This window comes from Acanthisitta chloris, unplaced genomic scaffold (assembly GCF_000695815.1).
Source record: "Acanthisitta chloris isolate BGI_N310 unplaced genomic scaffold, ASM69581v1 scaffold6938, whole genome shotgun sequence".
Taxonomy (NCBI): Eukaryota; Metazoa; Chordata; class Aves; order Passeriformes; family Acanthisittidae; genus Acanthisitta; species Acanthisitta chloris.
Window position 1 is genome coordinate 31,656 of NW_008688608.1, and position 19,798 is coordinate 51,453.

Genomic DNA, 19,798 nt, shown 5'->3' on the forward strand with positions numbered 1-19,798 from the left:
AGAGCAGTTTCACTGAAGTTAAGTTGCAATCATTAAAAATCTTTGTTGATCTAAAGAAACTGTAAAATCTAGCATACAAAAGCTGAATTTGTAAAAAGGAAGAGCTTCAGGATTGCCATGTGTTTCCTAGGATTGTATAAGTAAAAACTGTAACTGAGCTGTTTAATGGATAAGACAGTGTTTCCAGAGAAGATAAAGAAAACTGAACCTACACCATCACATTCATTACTTTTAGTTTTGTTTCATCCAATAAATAAAAAATATATTGTTGTTTTAACCTTTCAGTCTAAATCCTAACTGCATTTGTGTAAAATAAAAAGAATCAAGCTAGCTGCAGGTAACCAATCTCTTCAATTTTACATGTTCCAGACAACCTTTTATTGAGTTTTAATACGAGAGTATTTTAGTTATTGCAAAGTATCCTGCATAATACAGGTGCTCCGCTATAAAATCTTCTCTCTCACTTATAATTCAGTCATTCTAAATTTGAAATACCAGTATACAGTACTAAAACCTCCAATTGAAGTTTGTTATAAAAATATCAGCACAAAAGTCCTTTTTAAAGTCTGTTTATTGTGAGCAACCCAAACGCCTCTTTAATTACTAATTGTTGTAGTATATTAATAGACTTTGCACCCCTACAGTTGCTAATTGATACCATCTCAGGTATTTTGATGAGATAAGAAATACTAAGTAAGAAAACAGTAAGTATTCAAATGGTTAATTTGCTTAGAATAATAATAATAAATTAGTTTTTTGCATCTTCTTCAGTTCAAAATCCAGCTTTGAGACTGAGGAAGGCTTCACATCAATTAAATAAGAGTGGTCCTTTTAACCAGTAGCAGTTTGATTGCCAATGACTCGAAGAATCTCTTTATGAATGCTTGGTTCCTGTGTATTTATACTTGTATCACCCACTTGACCATCTTCATAACTAAAAAAAAAGGTACAGAAAATAAAATAAAATGAATGTTTTATTAAACTACCTAAAACCATTCAAAATTTTCTTTCACTAATCAAGAGTACTTATTCCATACGTTAACATGTTTCTGTTAAAACATTCTGCTGTGCTTCACCATTAAATGCAGATCCTAACCTCTGGAGAGTGGAGGGTGATAAGATTGTACTGTCATTGAAACCCTGAGGCTGAGTAAGACACTTGGACCCAAAGGGAACAAGTCTAAGGTGAGAGGGGAAATACTCATATCACAGACAGGAAGTCTTTAATAATTTGCTCATATTTAAAACGCACAGCCAAATAGAAACTGTGTTTTATAATACATGGTTAGATTTCCTGTAACATGAAGCAATGCCACTGAATGGGAAAATTCAGTAACTCTGTTCATTTATTCTGTAACAAAACATCTACTAAATCTTTGTCACTAGCTTATCCATACATTTCCTAACACAAGTAAGTACAGTGAAAGAAAGAAATGAAGTGATACTGAAAATAATTAGGAAGAAATGTCTTTTACTTGCTTTAATTACAACTATTGGGGAGAACATAGGAAAAAGGTCTCATATGAACAGAAGCTGAATGTTAAAAGAAGCTTTGTACTCACACAAAGAAAAATCTGGTACACACATGATCCGTATTGGGAACTACCCATATCTCTCCATGTTTGTGCAGATCAGGTGAGGTTATCACTGTCAGGAAAAGAATAAATTTCATAGTTATGAAAACATGCCTGGAAAATACTGCTCTATAAAATTTTGGTTTTATACACTTTAAATAGGCTTCTGGGAATGTGTAGTTTTCCACTGCATGTCTGTGGTGTGGTGCAGATTTTGAGTTGGCTTTTAGTACAAACAGGGAGATAAATTTGATTCTTGTTTCCAAAATATATTTTTCAGAAAACACAGATGCTTGATATACAGGAGCCAGTTGTCAAATGCAATGAAAGACTGAAAAATACATTTATTAAAAACTGGTTTTAAATGGCCATAGGGCTGTTAAGGAGGATCTGAGTCAATTAATCAGCTCTTGGAACAGAGATATTTGTGTTTGATGTTTAAGACGAAGCCTGAAACTGCTATATGGCAAATTTTGGATTTGCAATACTACCAAATATTTAAAACAAGTAAGCATAGCAATTATGACTCAGGGAGTTCAAAAAGCTTGCCAAAACTGGCTCGATGTTTAGAAAACAGTGATGTATTTGATGATAGACTGTTTACCAGCAGAATGTGGACAACACAGGAAAGAAAGCTTCTTAGTGCTAACTAGAAGCTGTAACAACAATCTGTATCTGAAAAGATTTCTAAATGCATTTAAACAGCATCCCTCTGGGCAAGTTGATCAGCTGTGGAATGAGCAGGTTCATGGTGTGTTGGGTGAGGAACTGACTGAGGGATCGAGCTCAAAGGGTTGTAGTGAACAGGGCTACATCTGGCTGGTGACTGGTCACACCAGCTGTGTTCCTCAGGGCTCCATTCTAGGGCCAGTTCTGTTCAATGTATTTATCAATGATGTGGATGTAGGAAGTGGATGCACCATGAGGAAGTTTGTTGATACAAAACTGGGAGGTGTTGTTGACTATCTTGTGGGACAAGAGGTCTTGCAGAGGGATCTAGATAGACTGAAGCAATGGGAAATTATTAATGGCATGAAATTTAACAAGTCCAAATGCTGGATTCTACACCTGGGAGAGGGAAAAGCCAAGCACCAGGTTAAACAGGAAGAGCAGTGGCTGGCCACCAGCCCAGCAGAAAGGAATGTGGGGGGCCTGGCTGACACTGAGTTCCGTGTGAGCCAGCAGTATGCCCTGACAGCCCAGAGGGCAAAGCCTAACCCAGTGTGAGTCAAACACAGTACAACCAGCCAGCTTAAAAAGGGAAGGATCCCACCATGCTCAACATTGGTGCAGCCTCACCCTGAGCACTGTGTGTAGTGCTGGGCTCTGCAGTTTAAGAAGGATGTGAAGGTCTTTGAATGCACCCCAAGGAGGACAACAAAGATGGTGAGATGATGTCCTGGAGAGTGGCTGAGGAATTTGGGCTTGTCTAGTTTGGAGAAAAGAAGGTTGAGGGGTGACCACATTGTTTTCCAGAGCTTCCTGAGCAGGGGTAGGGGACAGGGAGATGCTGAGCTCTTCTCCCTGTTTATACAGTGACAGGACATATGGGAATGGTTCACAGGAAGCATTTCTTTACTGAGAGGATGGTGTGCTGGTTTTGGCTGGGGTTAATTTTCTTTCAAGTGGGTAGTATGGGCCTAAGTTTTGTATTTGTGCTGAACACAGGGATGTTTTAAGCTGAGCAAAGCTTACACAGAGACAAGGCCTCTTCTGCTTCTTGTACTGCCACACTGGCAGGGAAGTTGGGGGTATGTGGGAGACTGGGAGCAGACACATCTGGGACAGCTGATCACAACTGACTAAAGGAATATTCCATATCATATGACATCATGAGTGGGAAGAAGGAAGGGGGGGATGTTTGGAGTGATGGTGTTTGTCTTCCCATGTAACCATTACACCTGATGGTCCCTGCTCTCTCAGGAGTTTTCCAGCCTTTACCTTACGATTTTCTTCCCCACCCTGCTGCTGGGGAAGTGAGCAAGTGGCTGTGTGGTGCTTGTTTGCTGGCTGAGGTTAAACCATGACAGCCCCGTACAACTGAAACAGCCTAGTGCATTGTATTCTGACACTACTATGAATGCATTCATATTCAATTTTTATCCTATTTCTTCCATGAATTCTAATTTTTAACAAATATTTTTCTCTTATAATTCATTTTAAAATCTTTTTAACCAACTCCCTAAACACTTTGTAGAAAACTGAAGTGAATATGAAAGATGTGAAATATATTTTATCAAATATTTAAAATTCATCCCTATAAAATCAATAATCCATTAATAAGTGCAACGAAGGAACAACATAGATGAAAAAGTCCTTGTGAAAGATGTAATTTTCATTTAGAAACTTCAGGTGTTAAAGGCAAAGTAAATTCTAGTAAACCTTATATTCATTTCTTTCCTTTTGAAAGTTTTAGAACTAAAATCTGTATTTTTCTGTAAAGATCAAATTGCATTTTCGTGTTGACTGACAGATCCTTAATAGCTTAAAGCTTCTATTTTCCACTTTCTGTCTCAATATTCACTCTTGAAAACAGACAAATGCTCCAAATGAAGGGCAAATTGAGTTTAATATAATTTCTGAGACTAATTCGCAATTACTGGTACAATTCTTATTGAAATTTTATAATTCCCAAAACTGGCTGAGGTTTCATTAGTTATTAAACGAATAACCAATTCTTTCAAGAATCACTGTACTCATGCACTAGATTTTAACTCCTTGGAAGTTCTGAAGCAAAGAGAACATATTCCTTACCAGATGATCAGTATATATGCCTAAACAGTGAAAAATTATTTGGAAATTTGATAGGAAAGGTGGAGTTTTTGACTTTTAGGTATTTAAAGACCTTGTCAGGAGATTGTAAGAACTCAGTGTTTCAAACATAGACCAGATAACCAATCACTATGTGCATATGATTATGCCATGAAAATTCAGCATGTGCTATGGGTTTTGTTTGAAGAGGTGAAACATTCTAAACTGAAATATAGAGGCCAGTTGTTGAGTAAGTACTCATACACCTACCACTAGTCTCTTACCTAAAACCAACTAACACTGGAACTAAGGTCTCACAGATTTGTATGCAGCAGCACTGTCCATGACTAAAACAGTTTCACAGGGGCTTTCATCTTACCTTCACATAAGGCTATGCATTTTAAGTTACGGCTTTGCAAAAATTGTGACTGCTGTCCTTTCTTCTGTGACTGAGATGCAAAAACATAAGAAAACTTAATTAGCACAGTAACATAAACAGCCAAAAAAAGTAACAAAGGAGAGGGCTGCTATTTTCAGTGGTTTAGTAATGAACAAAGACAAAGGCAGTCTTTCTAAATTATTCCTATTTTATTTCTAAACATAATAGAATTTATAAAACAATTCTGTTATTTATTTGTATTATTGTAGGAGGAATTTGAACTCCTTTATTCAGAAAAATAATATCCAAAAGTTCCTAGGTATTACAGACAGAATAAAAGTATCAGAGTGTTACTGATAAACAAATTGCTAGCAGGAAAAAAAGGAAAGGTGAATTTGATCATAATTCTTTGGCCACTACTCTGATACTTTACTGGCCTTCCTATTTCTGAGGGCTTCTGCTGTGACAAACCCATCTCTCTTCAAAGCAAGATTATTCTGTAGTTTCTGTGTGTTAACTCTGGAGTCAGATGAAAGACTTCCTTCTCAAAGTTTAGCCCTACACATAAATGCTATGCTTTAAATAAAGCACAAATGTAATGTTTTAATATGTAAAAGCCATGAAAAAGAAAAAATTACTTGCTATAAATTAAATGCTACTCATTTCCCAGCAATAGCCACTCTCAATTACTTTTGCATCATTCCCCTGCAAGTCTAAAACTCAGAAAGCAAGGGCTTTCTATGGGTCATAATGCAATCTGTATTTCATTTTCATTCTCTTCCTAAATTATTCTGCTTGGAAAAGAAGAGCACAAGACCTGCAATGTACACTGCAAATTGTTACTAAAGCAGTCGGGCTGTATTTGATGTTTGCAGTCTCTGAAGTTGTTGATTTTATTCAGTAACATAAAACTGTTAGCTTGTACAAAGGGAATATTACCTCCTTTTCAGCTATTAAGTTCCCAAGCATAAAACCCACAAATCTTCCAGAGATGGTTGATGTACCATACCTGTGATGTGTTACTGCCCTTACTGCCTGAAGCTGGTTCATCTTTAGCTGACACCTTCTGCTGCTTCTTGTTCATCCCTAGGAATATTAAAATCATGTAAGATACCCTGACATAAAAATACCATAATAAACAAAGTATGAGAATGAAACAGGTAGCACAATGGAAATCACAGTCCTTTGCATGAAATCTGAAAAGCTAGTTAACTTTCACCTACAATATCGCAATTTAATCCTAGAAATTACCAGTACCTCTGCATGTATTGCAAAGACCTTAGCAATGTCAAGTTAGCACTAAGTAGGTGCAAAAGCTCCTAGATAAGAACTAAACATGAGCTTAAATACCACTGAACTCAGATCAGGGATGTTCTTAGGCTTAACAGTTGTAGGTCAGCATGTCCTGAGTCTAATTGACCCTATTCAGGCTGAAATAATAGTTTGATTTACTGTGGGTGGGACAGCAAAATCATGAGAAAAAACCCTTCAGATATAAATCTTAAGCACTTTATACAGACTTATATTAAAAGTCTAATTACTTTTTGCAAACAGGTAGTTTAAGTTTTGAAATCTACTTTGGTTTGATCCCTTTATCTACTGGTAAAAGTATTAAATTATTTGTCAGTCATGCTGGATCCATTTTTCATCTCAGAAATGTAAACACCTACATTTGTGCCTTAGATCTCTTTCATATTCCTCATGTTGGTTTATACAAAATTCCTGTGTTGTATGCTACTACAGGCTTCCTTGCCTTTCTGGTATCCAATATTTCATAGAATCCTAGAATCATGGAATGGTTTGGGTTGGAAGGGACCTTAAAGATCATCTAGTTACAATTCCCCTGCCACAGGCACGGACACCTTTCACTAGACCAGGCTGCTCAGAGCTCCCTCTAGCCTGGTCTTGAACATTTCTACTTCTTGGCAGTTTGCAAACACAGACTGAATGATGGGGAAGTCTAACTCTTTGAAGGAACAGGATGTGTAGTACTCCTCCACGTATTTTATTGGCATCAAGGATTACACACTTCATGGGAACACAGGCCTCCTTTCTGGAGGAGACAGGATGGAAGGGACAGAGATAGGCAGAGAGAGGAGCAAAACCACATTGAAGCTGACAAAGCAGTATTGTCCAAAAAGAAAGGCATTTTGTTAGACGATGATACTGCAACCAGCACTTTTAGTGAGTCTTCAAAAGCTTCCATACTCATGTAATCTCAAAAAAGCTAAAAGTGCATTTAGAGATCATTGATGTTGAAGTTCCATAAACAGTAGCTCAAAAATGTTGAGCTCTTAGAAAGAATTGTGATATTACCTAAAAATACTGAGCATCAGAAAGCATAACTAAAACTCTCAGAAGTGTCTACATGCACACAAACACACATTCAACTATATACCTGTACTTTCATATGTGAGGAAATGGTAAATACCACATACCTAAAGGAAAAAGTCACCATATTTTAAAATCTCTTGAATTTCTTAATGTACATATTCATGTGTCTTGTTTCTATTATGCTTCTATTTATGATTTAATTCGTATACGGAAAATTCTGCAAAACTCACTTTTGGATTCACTAGTGGGACAAACTATGTTTCCTACCCTGCTCAGGCTAAAATAATCATGCTGTCCTGTACTTTTTGTGCAATCCTGCCATAGTGATACTTGTGAATACTCTTAAATATACACAGTTGAACATGTCTATTGGTGAATACTTGTGTTGTCAGATTAGGTCATAAAAGACCATGAATCCATAGGTAAAGTTAGATGGACTTAGGCAGATATTGACAAAAAGTTGGATTTCCACTGCATAATCAAGACCTGCTCCACTACACACAGCATTCAGTATTAGCTACTATTTATTTCAAGCAGAGTTTCAGGTTACTTAGCACCTTGGAAAATAAGGACAGTATTAATAAGGGAATTAAAATTTTCTCTTTTTTGAATAAATTAGATCATGGTTTACAAAGATAAAATTGAATACAGTGTTGTAAATAGTGAAGCTGGTAAGAAAAGCAGTAGAGTAAGATACCCCCCTATATTTCTCCAGCTTTAGAGTGATTTATAAATATCACCTGAGTAACCAAATGATATGCTTGACAATGGACTAAGGTAGATTCCACTTCCAAACATTGCACCATGGAGCTGAAAAAGAGCAAAGTGGTTATTTGGCATCAATTTGTTTATCTGGACAAAATCAAAATTACAGGAACAGGTTGTAATGGAGACAAACATCTGTCCAACTGCACTAATTTACTGCCTGGTCATAAATGGTGTTCAAAGAGGTCTTTAAAAAAATCATGCTGTGAGTATAAAACTAAAATACTCTATATGTCCAGATGCCCAAACACAATTTTACACTGGATTTATATATAAAATTGTGGTTTCTGTTTCTAAATCTAACATTTTGATGGAGGACACCTACAGAGGGTGCTTCTGTACATGACCAAACACACCTGAGCACATATCTCACATTAAAACCTTGTCAGGAAGCACAGCCTAAGCCAGCCTCTGTGAATCAACAGCAGCAACAGCTGGTTTTCTCTAAGGTAAGAAATTAGGAGATGGTGATGACACTAGTCATATGCTACAGAAAAATTTAGTCACTAGTTCAGCCTGAGTATTGGTGGAATGGCTTCAATGAAGCTTTTGCCTGAGCCAGTTCAGACATGCACCATCACCGCAGGGTTAAGCTTTAGCCGTAAAGCTACCAGATGTCTGAAAAGAATAGAGGGAAGGGAAGATTGTTCTTCACCAACATCACTGTTCCGTGTCATGAAGCTTGGCACAAGCAACAAAAGTGAGCACTTTTTACTAGCCTTGCAGTCATTTTCTTGTCTGGAAAGGGGAAAGCATGGGTTTCACTTCACCAGGAACTGACTGCTTTATATGGAAATGCCTTTAAAGAAAACACATCAAGGAGTTTCTCATTTTTGAGAACCGAGAGTATCTCCTACCTAGGCAGATGTTATTACGACCATGGGGCTTCAGAGTCATGCTCACCCTTGTTTTTTTCTTGTGACCCAATGATATTACATAGTCTCTGCAATGTGCCAGAGCTCTCATAGTAGCTTCAAAATATGCTTCCACTCCTCCAGATCCTACAGTGTTGTATAGAATCCTTGGTGAGTAGATAGTTTTCCTGACTGGTTGGTACTGGGGTAAATAGGATGAACTCAGCTCAGGATATGCCTTAGGTGTGTGTGAGAGATAAACGTGATGACTTGTATAAAACAGTACTTTTACTATTCACAGTATCTCAACCCACAACAACAACAACAACAAATGCATAAAGAAAGGGGTTTACTTTGGTGAATTTTGATGTATAAATCCTGCTTTCTTGGAGAAGTATCTTCCAAAGATACTAACAAAACCAATCAAAACATTAAGAGGAACAGCAGAGATTTGCATTCCCTTTTTTTCTTTTTTTTTTTTTTTTTTTAATATGTGTCTTCTGTATCCCTATCCCTCTCAGCAACGTGGGATTCTCCTCCAAGGTACATTGACTCAGCTCCAGGGAAGAGCTATCAAACCCACATTGCTAAAACACTCTCTATTATAACTCCCCAATCCCCCTTATAGTGCATACTTCATTCTGCTATAGTGTCCTCCTGATGATTCAGTCTGAGAACTGAAGTTTGTAATAGATCCCTTCTGGCCAGCACACTCATGCTACCATTCCCAAAGAAATCAGAGGAGCAGAGAAAATGCTGTAAACCCAGCTCCTGTAAATGTAGTATGCTCCTGGATCCTATAACACGGAGATAGTTTAACTAGCTCTTAACTTTCATTCGTGACTGCTTTTAAGCAGTACCGACAGAAGCCTCCTGGAGGTGCTGCTCTGCAATGTAAAACTGAAACATTGACTCCAGCAAAGCGATTTTCTAGCTGTTTTAGCAGACATATTACTTCATCTTAAGTACTTTTTCCACAAAACAAGAGGGTATTTGAAATCATCCCTTTTCCCATCTATACAGCTACCAAAACCAAACCCCTTGAAAACTTGCCAAAGCTACTATGTAATCATGCATGCACAAGTTAGCTATAGTCTATTCTGGCTACTATTTACCTGCAGCCTCGTATTGGAAGCAACAACTAAGCCGTTCCTCAGGATGGAGTGCCAGTTTTCAATGTGTGAACCACTGAATATAATGAAAAAAAAAGCATTAACATTCACAGCGTAGAATGCAAAATGAAATCAGAAACCCTTTAAAACAATAAATTCACAGCTGCAAACCTCAAATACCAGAGAAAACCATAGAATGGCATTTTGATAACCTTTGATTAATATGACGGTATGTACTCACTGAAATGCGAAGGTACTTCCATAGAGATTTTTAGCAGCTCGGAAATTGGATTCTTTGGCTGGTGGACTGCTGAGAAGTAGGAACTGGTGTGGAGTGTGCATAAACTTCAGTTGCTGTAAAATATAACAGTGCATATGTAAAAAGAAGTGGTTTCACAAAATACATGACCACATCTAAATAACTACATGAACTAAGTCAAAATTGGTCTCATTATCATAGTTTCCAACTGAAATCAAACAGTTAAAATGTCTTTCATATTATGAAACTTATGGAAATTTTTGAAACAGATTTCAGTCGAATATGGCTCTAGTAAAGTAATTAAATTGAACAATTTCATCATGGTATTCTGATCAGAGCTGGCTTTGAATTAAGGTTATTTGAAAGGTTGCAGATTATTATGCCCTTAATCAGAGGATCAGAGGCACACATCCCTTTAAAATTGAAGAGCTATATTCTTTTTAAGGTGTACTTCTATGAGGATCTCCTGATATATCCTGTTTGTCTGCACTGCTTTCTGTCCAATTGTGCATCTAATATTCTATATGGTAATAAAACAAATAGTGATGTTCTCCTCCCCTAAGCTCAGATGACTACAAGGTAGACACACATATTTGAGCTAATCATCACAATAGGCTTTTTGTGAGCATTATTCCCTTGACCTATTTCAGACAGTCACAACATGATTCTAAAAGTCATGACCTGAAAACTGCCTATTTCATTCCTTTGTCTATTAATGGAGTGCATGCAATCAGTTTCAATGTAGACACCTATGTTTTACTAGGAGACTCCCACCCAAAATGCTAAATACAAGCCATGAAAAATGAGAAAATAATACAAAATCCACTGCCACTTACCCTATTCACTGGTAGCTTCACAATATGTGATCTATTACTAGATATAACCCTAAAATGAGAAACAGATGTATTAGTCATGGTAACCAAACCAAACTTTTCTTCTTAAAAATGTGTTATGAATGGCCACCACAAAGCATCCAGCTGCAGGTCTTTAAACCTATCAGATGAAAGTAGACCAAATCTTAACTAGAAAGTGACATCAGAGGACTCAAATGAGGTCCAGAAACAAGTGCAGTTGCAAATGTCAGCATTAATTCTTAGGGTGACCTTATACCAAATGACACTGGTCAAGTGGTTATTCATTATAGTTGATACTTTAATGATTATCATCCCATGTGAATCAACTTTATACCATTGTAGAAGAGGATGTGCAAGCGGGTCTTGTTTATCCATCTGCTTCTTTATTTCCAAGTAAGGTGCCTAGAAAAGAGTAACAACATTCTTAACATTTAGGAAAAATTTTATGTTACATTGTTCATTATTTCATCTATGAAAATTAATATATGGGACTCATTATTAGGTTTAAATCACAGTTTTACTGATAAACAGCACTGTACAGTTATAAATATGTTTTGACAACAGCAAGAATTAATATAGCAATTATTTTCCCCAGAGTAAAATAATAAGCATATAATTAGCATAAAAATGACTATATTGTAGCAAACACTGGTGAACTCAGGGAAAAGAGCAGAATACATCTATTTTTGTTCAGCTCTTGGATTAAGAAATTGGACTGGAACTTCACAAAATTAAGTCTCTCAAAACACTCCAAAATAATCCATTACATTTTTAAAACATTTCATGGTATAAACTTGTACCATGCCATATAATAATACTACTATAATATGTATATTACCAGCTGGCAACCATGTAATTTTATAATTCCTTTGAAAACCTTCTTGATTACAATCATGGCGCAAAGCATCCCTTTAAAACTCTTTAGCCCAAGAATCTTATTAACATTAAAGAAAAAGTAAAATGGACTTTAAAAAAAAATTAAAAGACATCATATCAGGCAATGGATACAGCTGATTTTTAAAATTTTTACAAGACATTACATAAATTTTAAAAAAAAATGAGTTTTCATTTTCAATTTATTTTATTCCTCTCTATACATTCTTCATTTCAGAATCTGAAAGTACCTTATGAATACATACAGAGCAAGATTTAGAAACTGTTGTGAGGATACATTCATATAGCAGTTGGAAAAGCAAGATATATGGAAGAGATTTCAATAACCAGCTTCCTTCAGCTGGGCTGTTTGGGAAAGGCGTGCAACAATATAGAGAAATACGACTATCAGGTTCTGTCCCACTGTGAATATTGATAAATCATATGGCAGTAAACCCAAGGGACCCAACCTTCCCAGTCCCCAATGATACACAGCTGATCAAATGTTTCACTGTAATAGAAATAAAGCTATTATTCAGAACACTGTCACAAAATCAGTATTTTTTTTTGCTTTGGAAATAAAAGACTCTGGCTTTGATATTTCCAGAAATGCTGCAGTTGGTGATTATGTCATTAAAATGCCCTATTCTACTGTTATTGTCACTAACATAGACTTCAAATGATCTGAGTTCTATTTCATCACTTTTATTTGACTGGCATTATGGATACTTTAGGTTCATTATTTTTAACACACATTTTAATACTATTACAGCTGTGTAGGAAAGAGATAATATTATTGACTTGCCCAGCCATCACAGGCACATGATATAAACAATTTCCAAGTTCTAGAAATACTGATTAAGTTAGCCAAGTATTTTTACACTCACCTGTGTCATCTCTCTAATAGAAGTGATACTGTCCAATGCTTTCATGACTCGATCATAATTCTTCTTCTAATGTAGCAAAAAAATATGCAAATAAATGCAAAGAATATTAGTCTTTGGCTCTACAAAAACCTGAATTATTTGAGTATGTATGAAACCAAAGCTCAGTGAATGATGAGCAAACCAATCCTTTCAAACATTTCTAACCAATAGCTTCTTCTACCTCACACATAGACTCTCTCACTGTGCATGAAAATTTCCTGAAAAAATACTATCATGATGCTTTTTCTATGTATTTCACTGGAATTTTCAATGCACTCAAAGAATCAGCTCACTCTTTAAACAAATATTTGTAACTAAACACAGGTTCTGACCGTTATTTGGACAAGATGCTCTTAAAACAAATAATGCAGGGAACCAAACAGATTTGAAACAAAATGCAGATAAACAGATGTGTTTACTTTGTTAACAGCTCTATAAAACATTACAGGTCCTTCAGTTGTCCCTCTGCCTCACCCTATGATCCTTGCCTACTTCCTGCTTAAGAACCACTGTCATACAGCTCCACCTCTTCTGAGTGCATGAGCTTAATAGTCCATGCTTCACCCACTCCACATGACATGTCACCTCCACAAGATTCACTGTTCTCCATCTTTGGGCCTTGCCAGCATCTGCCTCTGGTCTTTCACCTTGCCCATGCTGACAAGAAGCTGGGAGGAGAGATGGTGTAGGGTGTGCCAGCCCAGGGGCTCTCTCCATTCCTTTTCTGGTCTGACCCTTTTTGATAAATCCTCATCCACTTCAAACTTCTGCCTTGCCCAGTCAGCCGACAGCTGTCTCCTCCTCATCCCCCTTCCAATAACCTCCTGACAAGTCTTTCTTCCCCTCCTGTGTGTACAGAACACACTTGGCCCTTCCTGTACAAGAACTACCGCCAACTGGCCTTTGTTCAGAAAAAGTGAAATGTATTCTAGTGCAGGACATGCAAAGTTCTCATTTATGTTTTTGGGGAGGTGCCTTAAGGGAGATGCAATAGTTCACAGTTTGAGGGCTTCCCTAGTAGGCAGCATTTGGAGCCTGAGGGGCAGGTACTGCAAACACAGTCCTTTACTTCAAAACTGATGCTTGTACAAAACTTGACTATTACATCACCCTCTGACAAAACTGCGTTTAAGGACATAATTGTTTGCAGTGAGAAAATGAAATGACAGCAATATTCCCTTTAAGAATAAAAAGGTAGACTGGAAATCCCCTGGTTTACATGGTCTACACCTCCCAAAGGCCATCTTTCTCTTTGTGTCCAATGTGTACACTGAAAGAAAGACACTTAGAATATAAATTTTGCATCTAGAATTTGTCCCCTAAAATAATTTCTAGACTTTAACATAACTTTGAACACAGTTTACAGTTGTTACTCAAATACCTTCTTAAGAGACATTTAGAAAAAGCTATGAAGTTCTGAAAACAGTCACATGCTTGTGCTATAGTCTGGAGCTGTATCTCTTATAGCAAAGGAGACTCCTGCAGAATAAATCTTAGCTTTGAAATCTCATGCATGACTAAAACCAAGTGATGACATAATTAAAGGCAAGTACTTACCCTGGGGTTAAAGGCCAGCATCTGAGGATCATTAGGATCAACTACAGAAGGATATGGCTCAAAAATGACAACTTTCCTAGGTGACTCTAATGCAGACCGACACATGGATACTAACAGATCAACCACCTAGGGATAAAAGACATTTATTCACTATATGTACTTTCATGTTGTATATTCCAGTCTGCTTTTTTTACACATTATAGTAATACCATATTTCATTATCACCCATATTGCCCAAACCATGCTATCCACAGGGCATAGTTTAGGACCAAAATTTTTCCATTTACTTCCACAGGGTTTAGGTTCAGCTCTGGCATATTATTCCAGGCATTTAAGTATCTGGTTCAAAAGGTAATCTCATGTCATATACATTGCTTGTGCTCATGCCTTCTCTTGTGCACATGCGTTAATTCCTGTAATAAATTCACTCTCTAAGGCAATGGAGTTGAGCTGGATCTGTGTATCTCTATATGGTATATGCCAGTGAAAATATTGCTCAAGAATGAGGAAAGGTCTGTGAAATTTGTGCCATTTCCTGCTGTTCTGAAAACTGTAATCATAGAGACACTTGTAAACATTGCTTCTGCTAAAGCCAGAACAGTGCAATGGTTTAACAGTCATCTGCACAGCTCACACCAGGGGATCCTCTTCCTTCCATCCTGATGTACAAAATCATATCTTGACTTTGCATATCTATGATTTCCCAAGATTTCACTGTAGGATCATGCATATAATATGTACATAGACATGTATTCACATTTGTGCACATGAGCACATATATAACTTAAGAACAGAGTCCTGTGTAATTGTTTCAAAATATGTAATTCAGAGGTTAAAATAGAATACAGCAATAACAAACAGGAGATAATGCAGCTTTCTGGGAGCTCTGAAACATAAATCCAGGTCATCATGAAATACAAAGTTGCTACATAAAAAGCAGCTGCAGATTAGCTCGCTTCCCCTTGTTTTTTTCTGTGCCTTCTGAAAACATTCCTGTGTGAAAACAGACTTTTCTGTGAAGAAAGGAAAAGCTAAGACGAGTTGTACTTAGTAGGCTCCCCTGGTTCCTTCCAGAACTCCACATGGATCAGACCTAATCTCACAGCTCAAGCTGTCCTAGAAGTTTTTACGTCTCTGCTATTGCATCTCATCATTGGGAAGAAAAAAATTATGACCCTTTAGAGAAGCAGAATGGAAATAAGAATAATGATGAAAGGGAAAAGGAACTGTGCTGTGGTGAGTCATACACTTGCCATTCTTCTCTGCTTCTTCAGCATGAATGGACAATTTTCTCCATCAGTTTAAATATATTCTGTTAGTTCCAGTTACTAAATATCTCACATATATTGAAAAATGAAGTTATTTAAATAATGATCCCTTCCTCAGTGGTGCTCTCTTTCCAGTATATAATACCTGTAAGTGCGATGAATGTTTCAAAATAGGGCATATGCATTAGCAGACCAGGAGTCTGCACAAGCAGCCAGGTCAGGCAACAAGCCTGCCACTGTGTAAATATATTACTCCGAAACTGAGCATGAGTTCATACACCCTGCTTTTCAGAAGCATTTCTTAGCCTGCAGTTGCAAAACACTACCAGGGAAGAGTTGTTTGAGACCCCAGATCTCAATACAGTGACTCAAAGTTGTCTTGCTTTATGATTTGCATGATGGGATTTTGCATTAAAATTTACAGTTCTCCTTAGAACAGCACCCCAAAGCCATCCTTTAGACAAACTTTTGACTCCTTAATTGTTTCCAATTACGCTTTGTTTTAGATCTGATTTCCCCTGAGATAATTGTTTTGAGCTGATGCAATGCAAAGCAACTTAAACTGGGAGGTAAATCTAATAGAAACCTTATAATACAACCTTGCATATGCATTCCTTGGTAGTAGTGCTGTGAATCTAGTAAATGTCCTTAAAACTGGGTCTGAACTCTTTCTCCTTAACTGGAGGTACTGAAGTAAATAAATATGGATTAAATATTTTCAAGGAAGACAAGACAATACTTGCTGATAATTCCCCTTATGACATCAGTCTCTCAAACAGTGCCTCTCTCCCTCCAGAGACTATCTACAGGGAGTATGAACTATCAACAAATCAGACATTTACTTTTCAGGCATTTTGTCTACATGACTAATACAAGGCAAGGTGAGTTCAGGCTTGAAAATTTTAATAAGTACATTCGCTAATTATTAAGGGGGAGCCATTAGAATATCTGGAGTGACAAAATAAGGGTGCATGCCTTAGGAAACTAGTTGAAAGCAGAGCAGGAAAAAACAGGATGAGATTTCTCATTATGGGAACCTATATTTAGGCTCCTTCACTAGATAAAATGATTTGGAGGAAGATTAATCTGACAAAATGTAGAGGCTCACAATGCAAACACCTACCTCTGACTCGTCCGTCTAGGCTCCCTGGGAGAACCTTGTTGGAGAAAGCTGATAGTCTGTGCTGTGATTCACACTGTCCTAAACTAATGATGAAAACAGCTCACATGAATCAATCCCTAGAATTGATGAATTCTTTCTGGAAACAGGAATGGGAGATGAACCAGACCAAATGTAGTGAGCTGGCTGCAACGTTTACATCACTAGAGTGAAACTTAGCAAGATTTCGTCATGTAGGTCCAATAGAACAACAGACAGAACCCCTTATCTAACTCTTAAGGTTATAATCACTTCAGAACTCTACAGCAAAGCTCTGTAGATATAGAGGTACTCCAGGGATCTAGAGCAAGCCCCACATATTCCTGCAACAGTGACACCTACATAAAACACTGATTGAGAGATAACCAGGACCACCAGTCCTGTCAGCTCTATGTCAACAAGTTTATACCTGATGTTTTTCTTATTTTAGGAAAGTAATCTTCCAGCTGTTTGAGGAGTTAGCCAATAGGACCGCCTGGGAAACTGCTCTCAGGGGCAAGGGAGCAGAACAGAGCTGGCAGATCTTTAAGGATGCCTTCTATAGTGTGCAAGAGCTCTCAAGCCCCATGTGCAAGGAATCAGGAAAGGAAGACAAGAGACTCAGCATGGATGACTCCAGACCTGCTGGTCAGACTAAAAGGCAAGAAGGAAATGCACAGGCAGTGGATGCATGAACAGACATTCTGGGCAGAATATAAGGACATTGCTTGGTTGTGTCGGAATGGGATGAGGAAGGCCAAGATGCAACTGAAGCTGAACTTGACCATGTATGTAAAGAATAATAATGAGGGCTTCTGTAGGCATGCCAGCCAGAAAAGGAAGGAAAAGAAAGTGTAATCCTCTCTGATAAACATTACTGGCAAACTAGTAGCAGTGGACAAGGAGAAGGCTGAGGAACATGACAGCTTTTTGTCTGTCTTCACTAGCAGTCTCCCTTCGCACACCCCTTGCATGGATGAAGCTCAAGGCAGTGAGTGGGGACACAAAGTGCTTCCCACTATCAGAGAAGACTAGACTTGAGAACCACTGAGGAATCTGAACATACAGATGTCTACAGGACTTGATGAGATGCATCTCAGAGTCCTGAGGGAACTGGCTGATGGAGTTGCCAAGTTACCCTCTATGATACTTCAGAAGGCACGGCAGTCAGGTGAAGTCCCAGATGACTGGAAAAAGGACAGTAGTGCACCCATTTTTAGAAAGGGTAGAAAGGAGGACCTTGGAAACTACCAACCTGACTGCCTCACTTCTGTGCCTCGGAAGATCATGGAACAGATCCCCCTATAAGACACTAAGGCATGTGGAGGACAGGGAGGTGATTCGAAACAGCTAGCGTGGGTTCAACAAGGGGTGGTCCTGCTTAACCAACCTAGTGACCTTCTGTGATGGAGTGACAGTATCAGTGGACAAGGGCTACAGGTGCCATTTTTCTGGACTTCTGTAGAGTCTTTCTCTCTAAGCCTTTCTAAACATCTTTCTCTCTAAATTGGAGAGAGATGAATTTGATGGATGGACTGTTCAGTGAATACAGAATTGGCTGGATGGTTGCAGCCAGAGGAGATCCAGTAGAGATCAATGTCTCAGTGTACTGATGGTCACTGGTGATGTGTAGTATCCCTCACACCTCCATATTGTGACCAGTGTTATTTAATATCTTCATCAATAACACAGACAGTGAGATTATCGCACCTTCAGCAAGTCTGCAGTTTATACAAGCTGAGTGGTGTAGCTGACATGTTTGAAGGGTAGGATGCCATCCAGAGGGCCCTGGACAAACTGGAGAAATGGTCCTGTGGGAACCTTATGAGGTTCAACAAAGCCAAGTACAAGGAGTTGGACCTCGGGCAAGGCAAGCCCTGGTACCAATACAAGCTGGGAAAGGAAGGGATTGAGGGCAGCTCTGCAAAGAAAGACTTGGGGGTGCTGGTGGATGAGAGGCTGGACATGAGCCAGCAATGTGTGCTCTCAGCCTGGAAACCCAACCGTGTTCTGGGTTGCATCCAAAGCAATGTGACCAGCAGGTCAAGGGAGGCAAGACCCCACCTGGAGTGCTGCATCTGGCTCTAGGGCTTCCAATATAAGAAACACACAGTCCTGTTGGAAAGAGTCCAGAGGAGGGTCACAAAAATGATCAGAGGGCTGGAATATCTTTCCAGTGAAGACAGGCTGAGAGAGCTGGGATTGTTCAGCCTAGGGAAGAGAACGCTCTGGGGAAATGTCACTGCAGCCTGTGGGGGAACTTGAAGGGGGCTAATAAGAAAAGTGGGGAAAATCTTTATAGCAAGACCTGTAGAGATAGGACCAGGTGTAAAGGTTTTAAACTAAAGGAGAGAGACCTAGACTAGAATAAAGAAAATATTTTTCACAACAAACGTGGTGAAACACTGGCACAGGTTGCCCAGAGAGGTGTTAGATGTCCCATCCCTGGAAACATTCATGGTCAGGTTGGATAGCGCTCTAAGCAACCTGATCTAGTTGAAGATGTCTCAGTTCATGGCAGGGGGTTGGTTTACATGACCTTCATAAGTACCTTCCAACCCCAACAACTCTGTGATTCTGTGTTTCTCAATGTACATGTAATATACCATGTAAGTGCCTGAAATAAAAAAAACCAAACTCTAGCTCCCCAGAAACATAGAGCTGAGGTCTTCAGAGGACTTTGGGCTGAGGAACAGGCGGAGCTTCATCAGCACACCTCTTTTCATTTCTTACAATCTTAAACAGGTATCCCAATGTGTGGTATCTAGGTGTTTCAAATATAACCATCTGATGACATCTTCAGACATGAGATGAAGAGCTTCTGTTCAGATCCCAGGGAAGAAGCTGGTGTACACTGTTGCAAGTTTCTTTCTCTGAGGATATGCCCATAGGTAGTATTCAGCCACCTAGCTGAATATTTATTTCTAGTGGCTAGACCCACTAGTGCTAGTTAAAGTTAAATGAACTGAACATTTGTTCTTCAGGAAAAAAACCATGTTGCTTACTATGTAAAAGCACAGTGACTCGAAAATCGGAGAGGAATGTATTTTTCCTTAAGATGCACAAACTTCTAACTTCAGATCTTAAAAGGATCTTAAATCTAAGACATTTTAACTTTTGCATTTAATTTAACAGCAGGTTAAATGGTGATTTT

General features: G+C 38.2%; 1 protein-coding gene across 1 annotated transcript in view; it reads right to left on the bottom strand.

The window, feature by feature from the left end:
- Positions 1-561: 561 nt before the first annotated feature.
- The window catches only part of PARP8 (poly (ADP-ribose) polymerase family, member 8), a 111,960-nt gene continuing 92,723 nt past the window's right edge, over positions 562-19,798 (bottom strand). The window contains exons 15-25 of the mRNA XM_009081082.1: positions 14,239-14,364; positions 12,643-12,708; positions 11,217-11,284; positions 10,865-10,913; positions 10,011-10,123; positions 9,773-9,845; positions 7,779-7,848; positions 5,714-5,790; positions 4,705-4,774; positions 1,563-1,647; positions 562-934 (exon numbers count right to left, since the gene is read on the bottom strand). Coding sequence (XP_009079330.1) covers positions 832-934; positions 1,563-1,647; positions 4,705-4,774; positions 5,714-5,790; positions 7,779-7,848; positions 9,773-9,845; positions 10,011-10,123; positions 10,865-10,913; positions 11,217-11,284; positions 12,643-12,708; positions 14,239-14,364 — 900 coding nt within the window. The 3' untranslated portion in view covers positions 562-831. The remainder of the gene's footprint in view (positions 935-1,562; positions 1,648-4,704; positions 4,775-5,713; positions 5,791-7,778; positions 7,849-9,772; positions 9,846-10,010; positions 10,124-10,864; positions 10,914-11,216; positions 11,285-12,642; positions 12,709-14,238; positions 14,365-19,798) is intronic.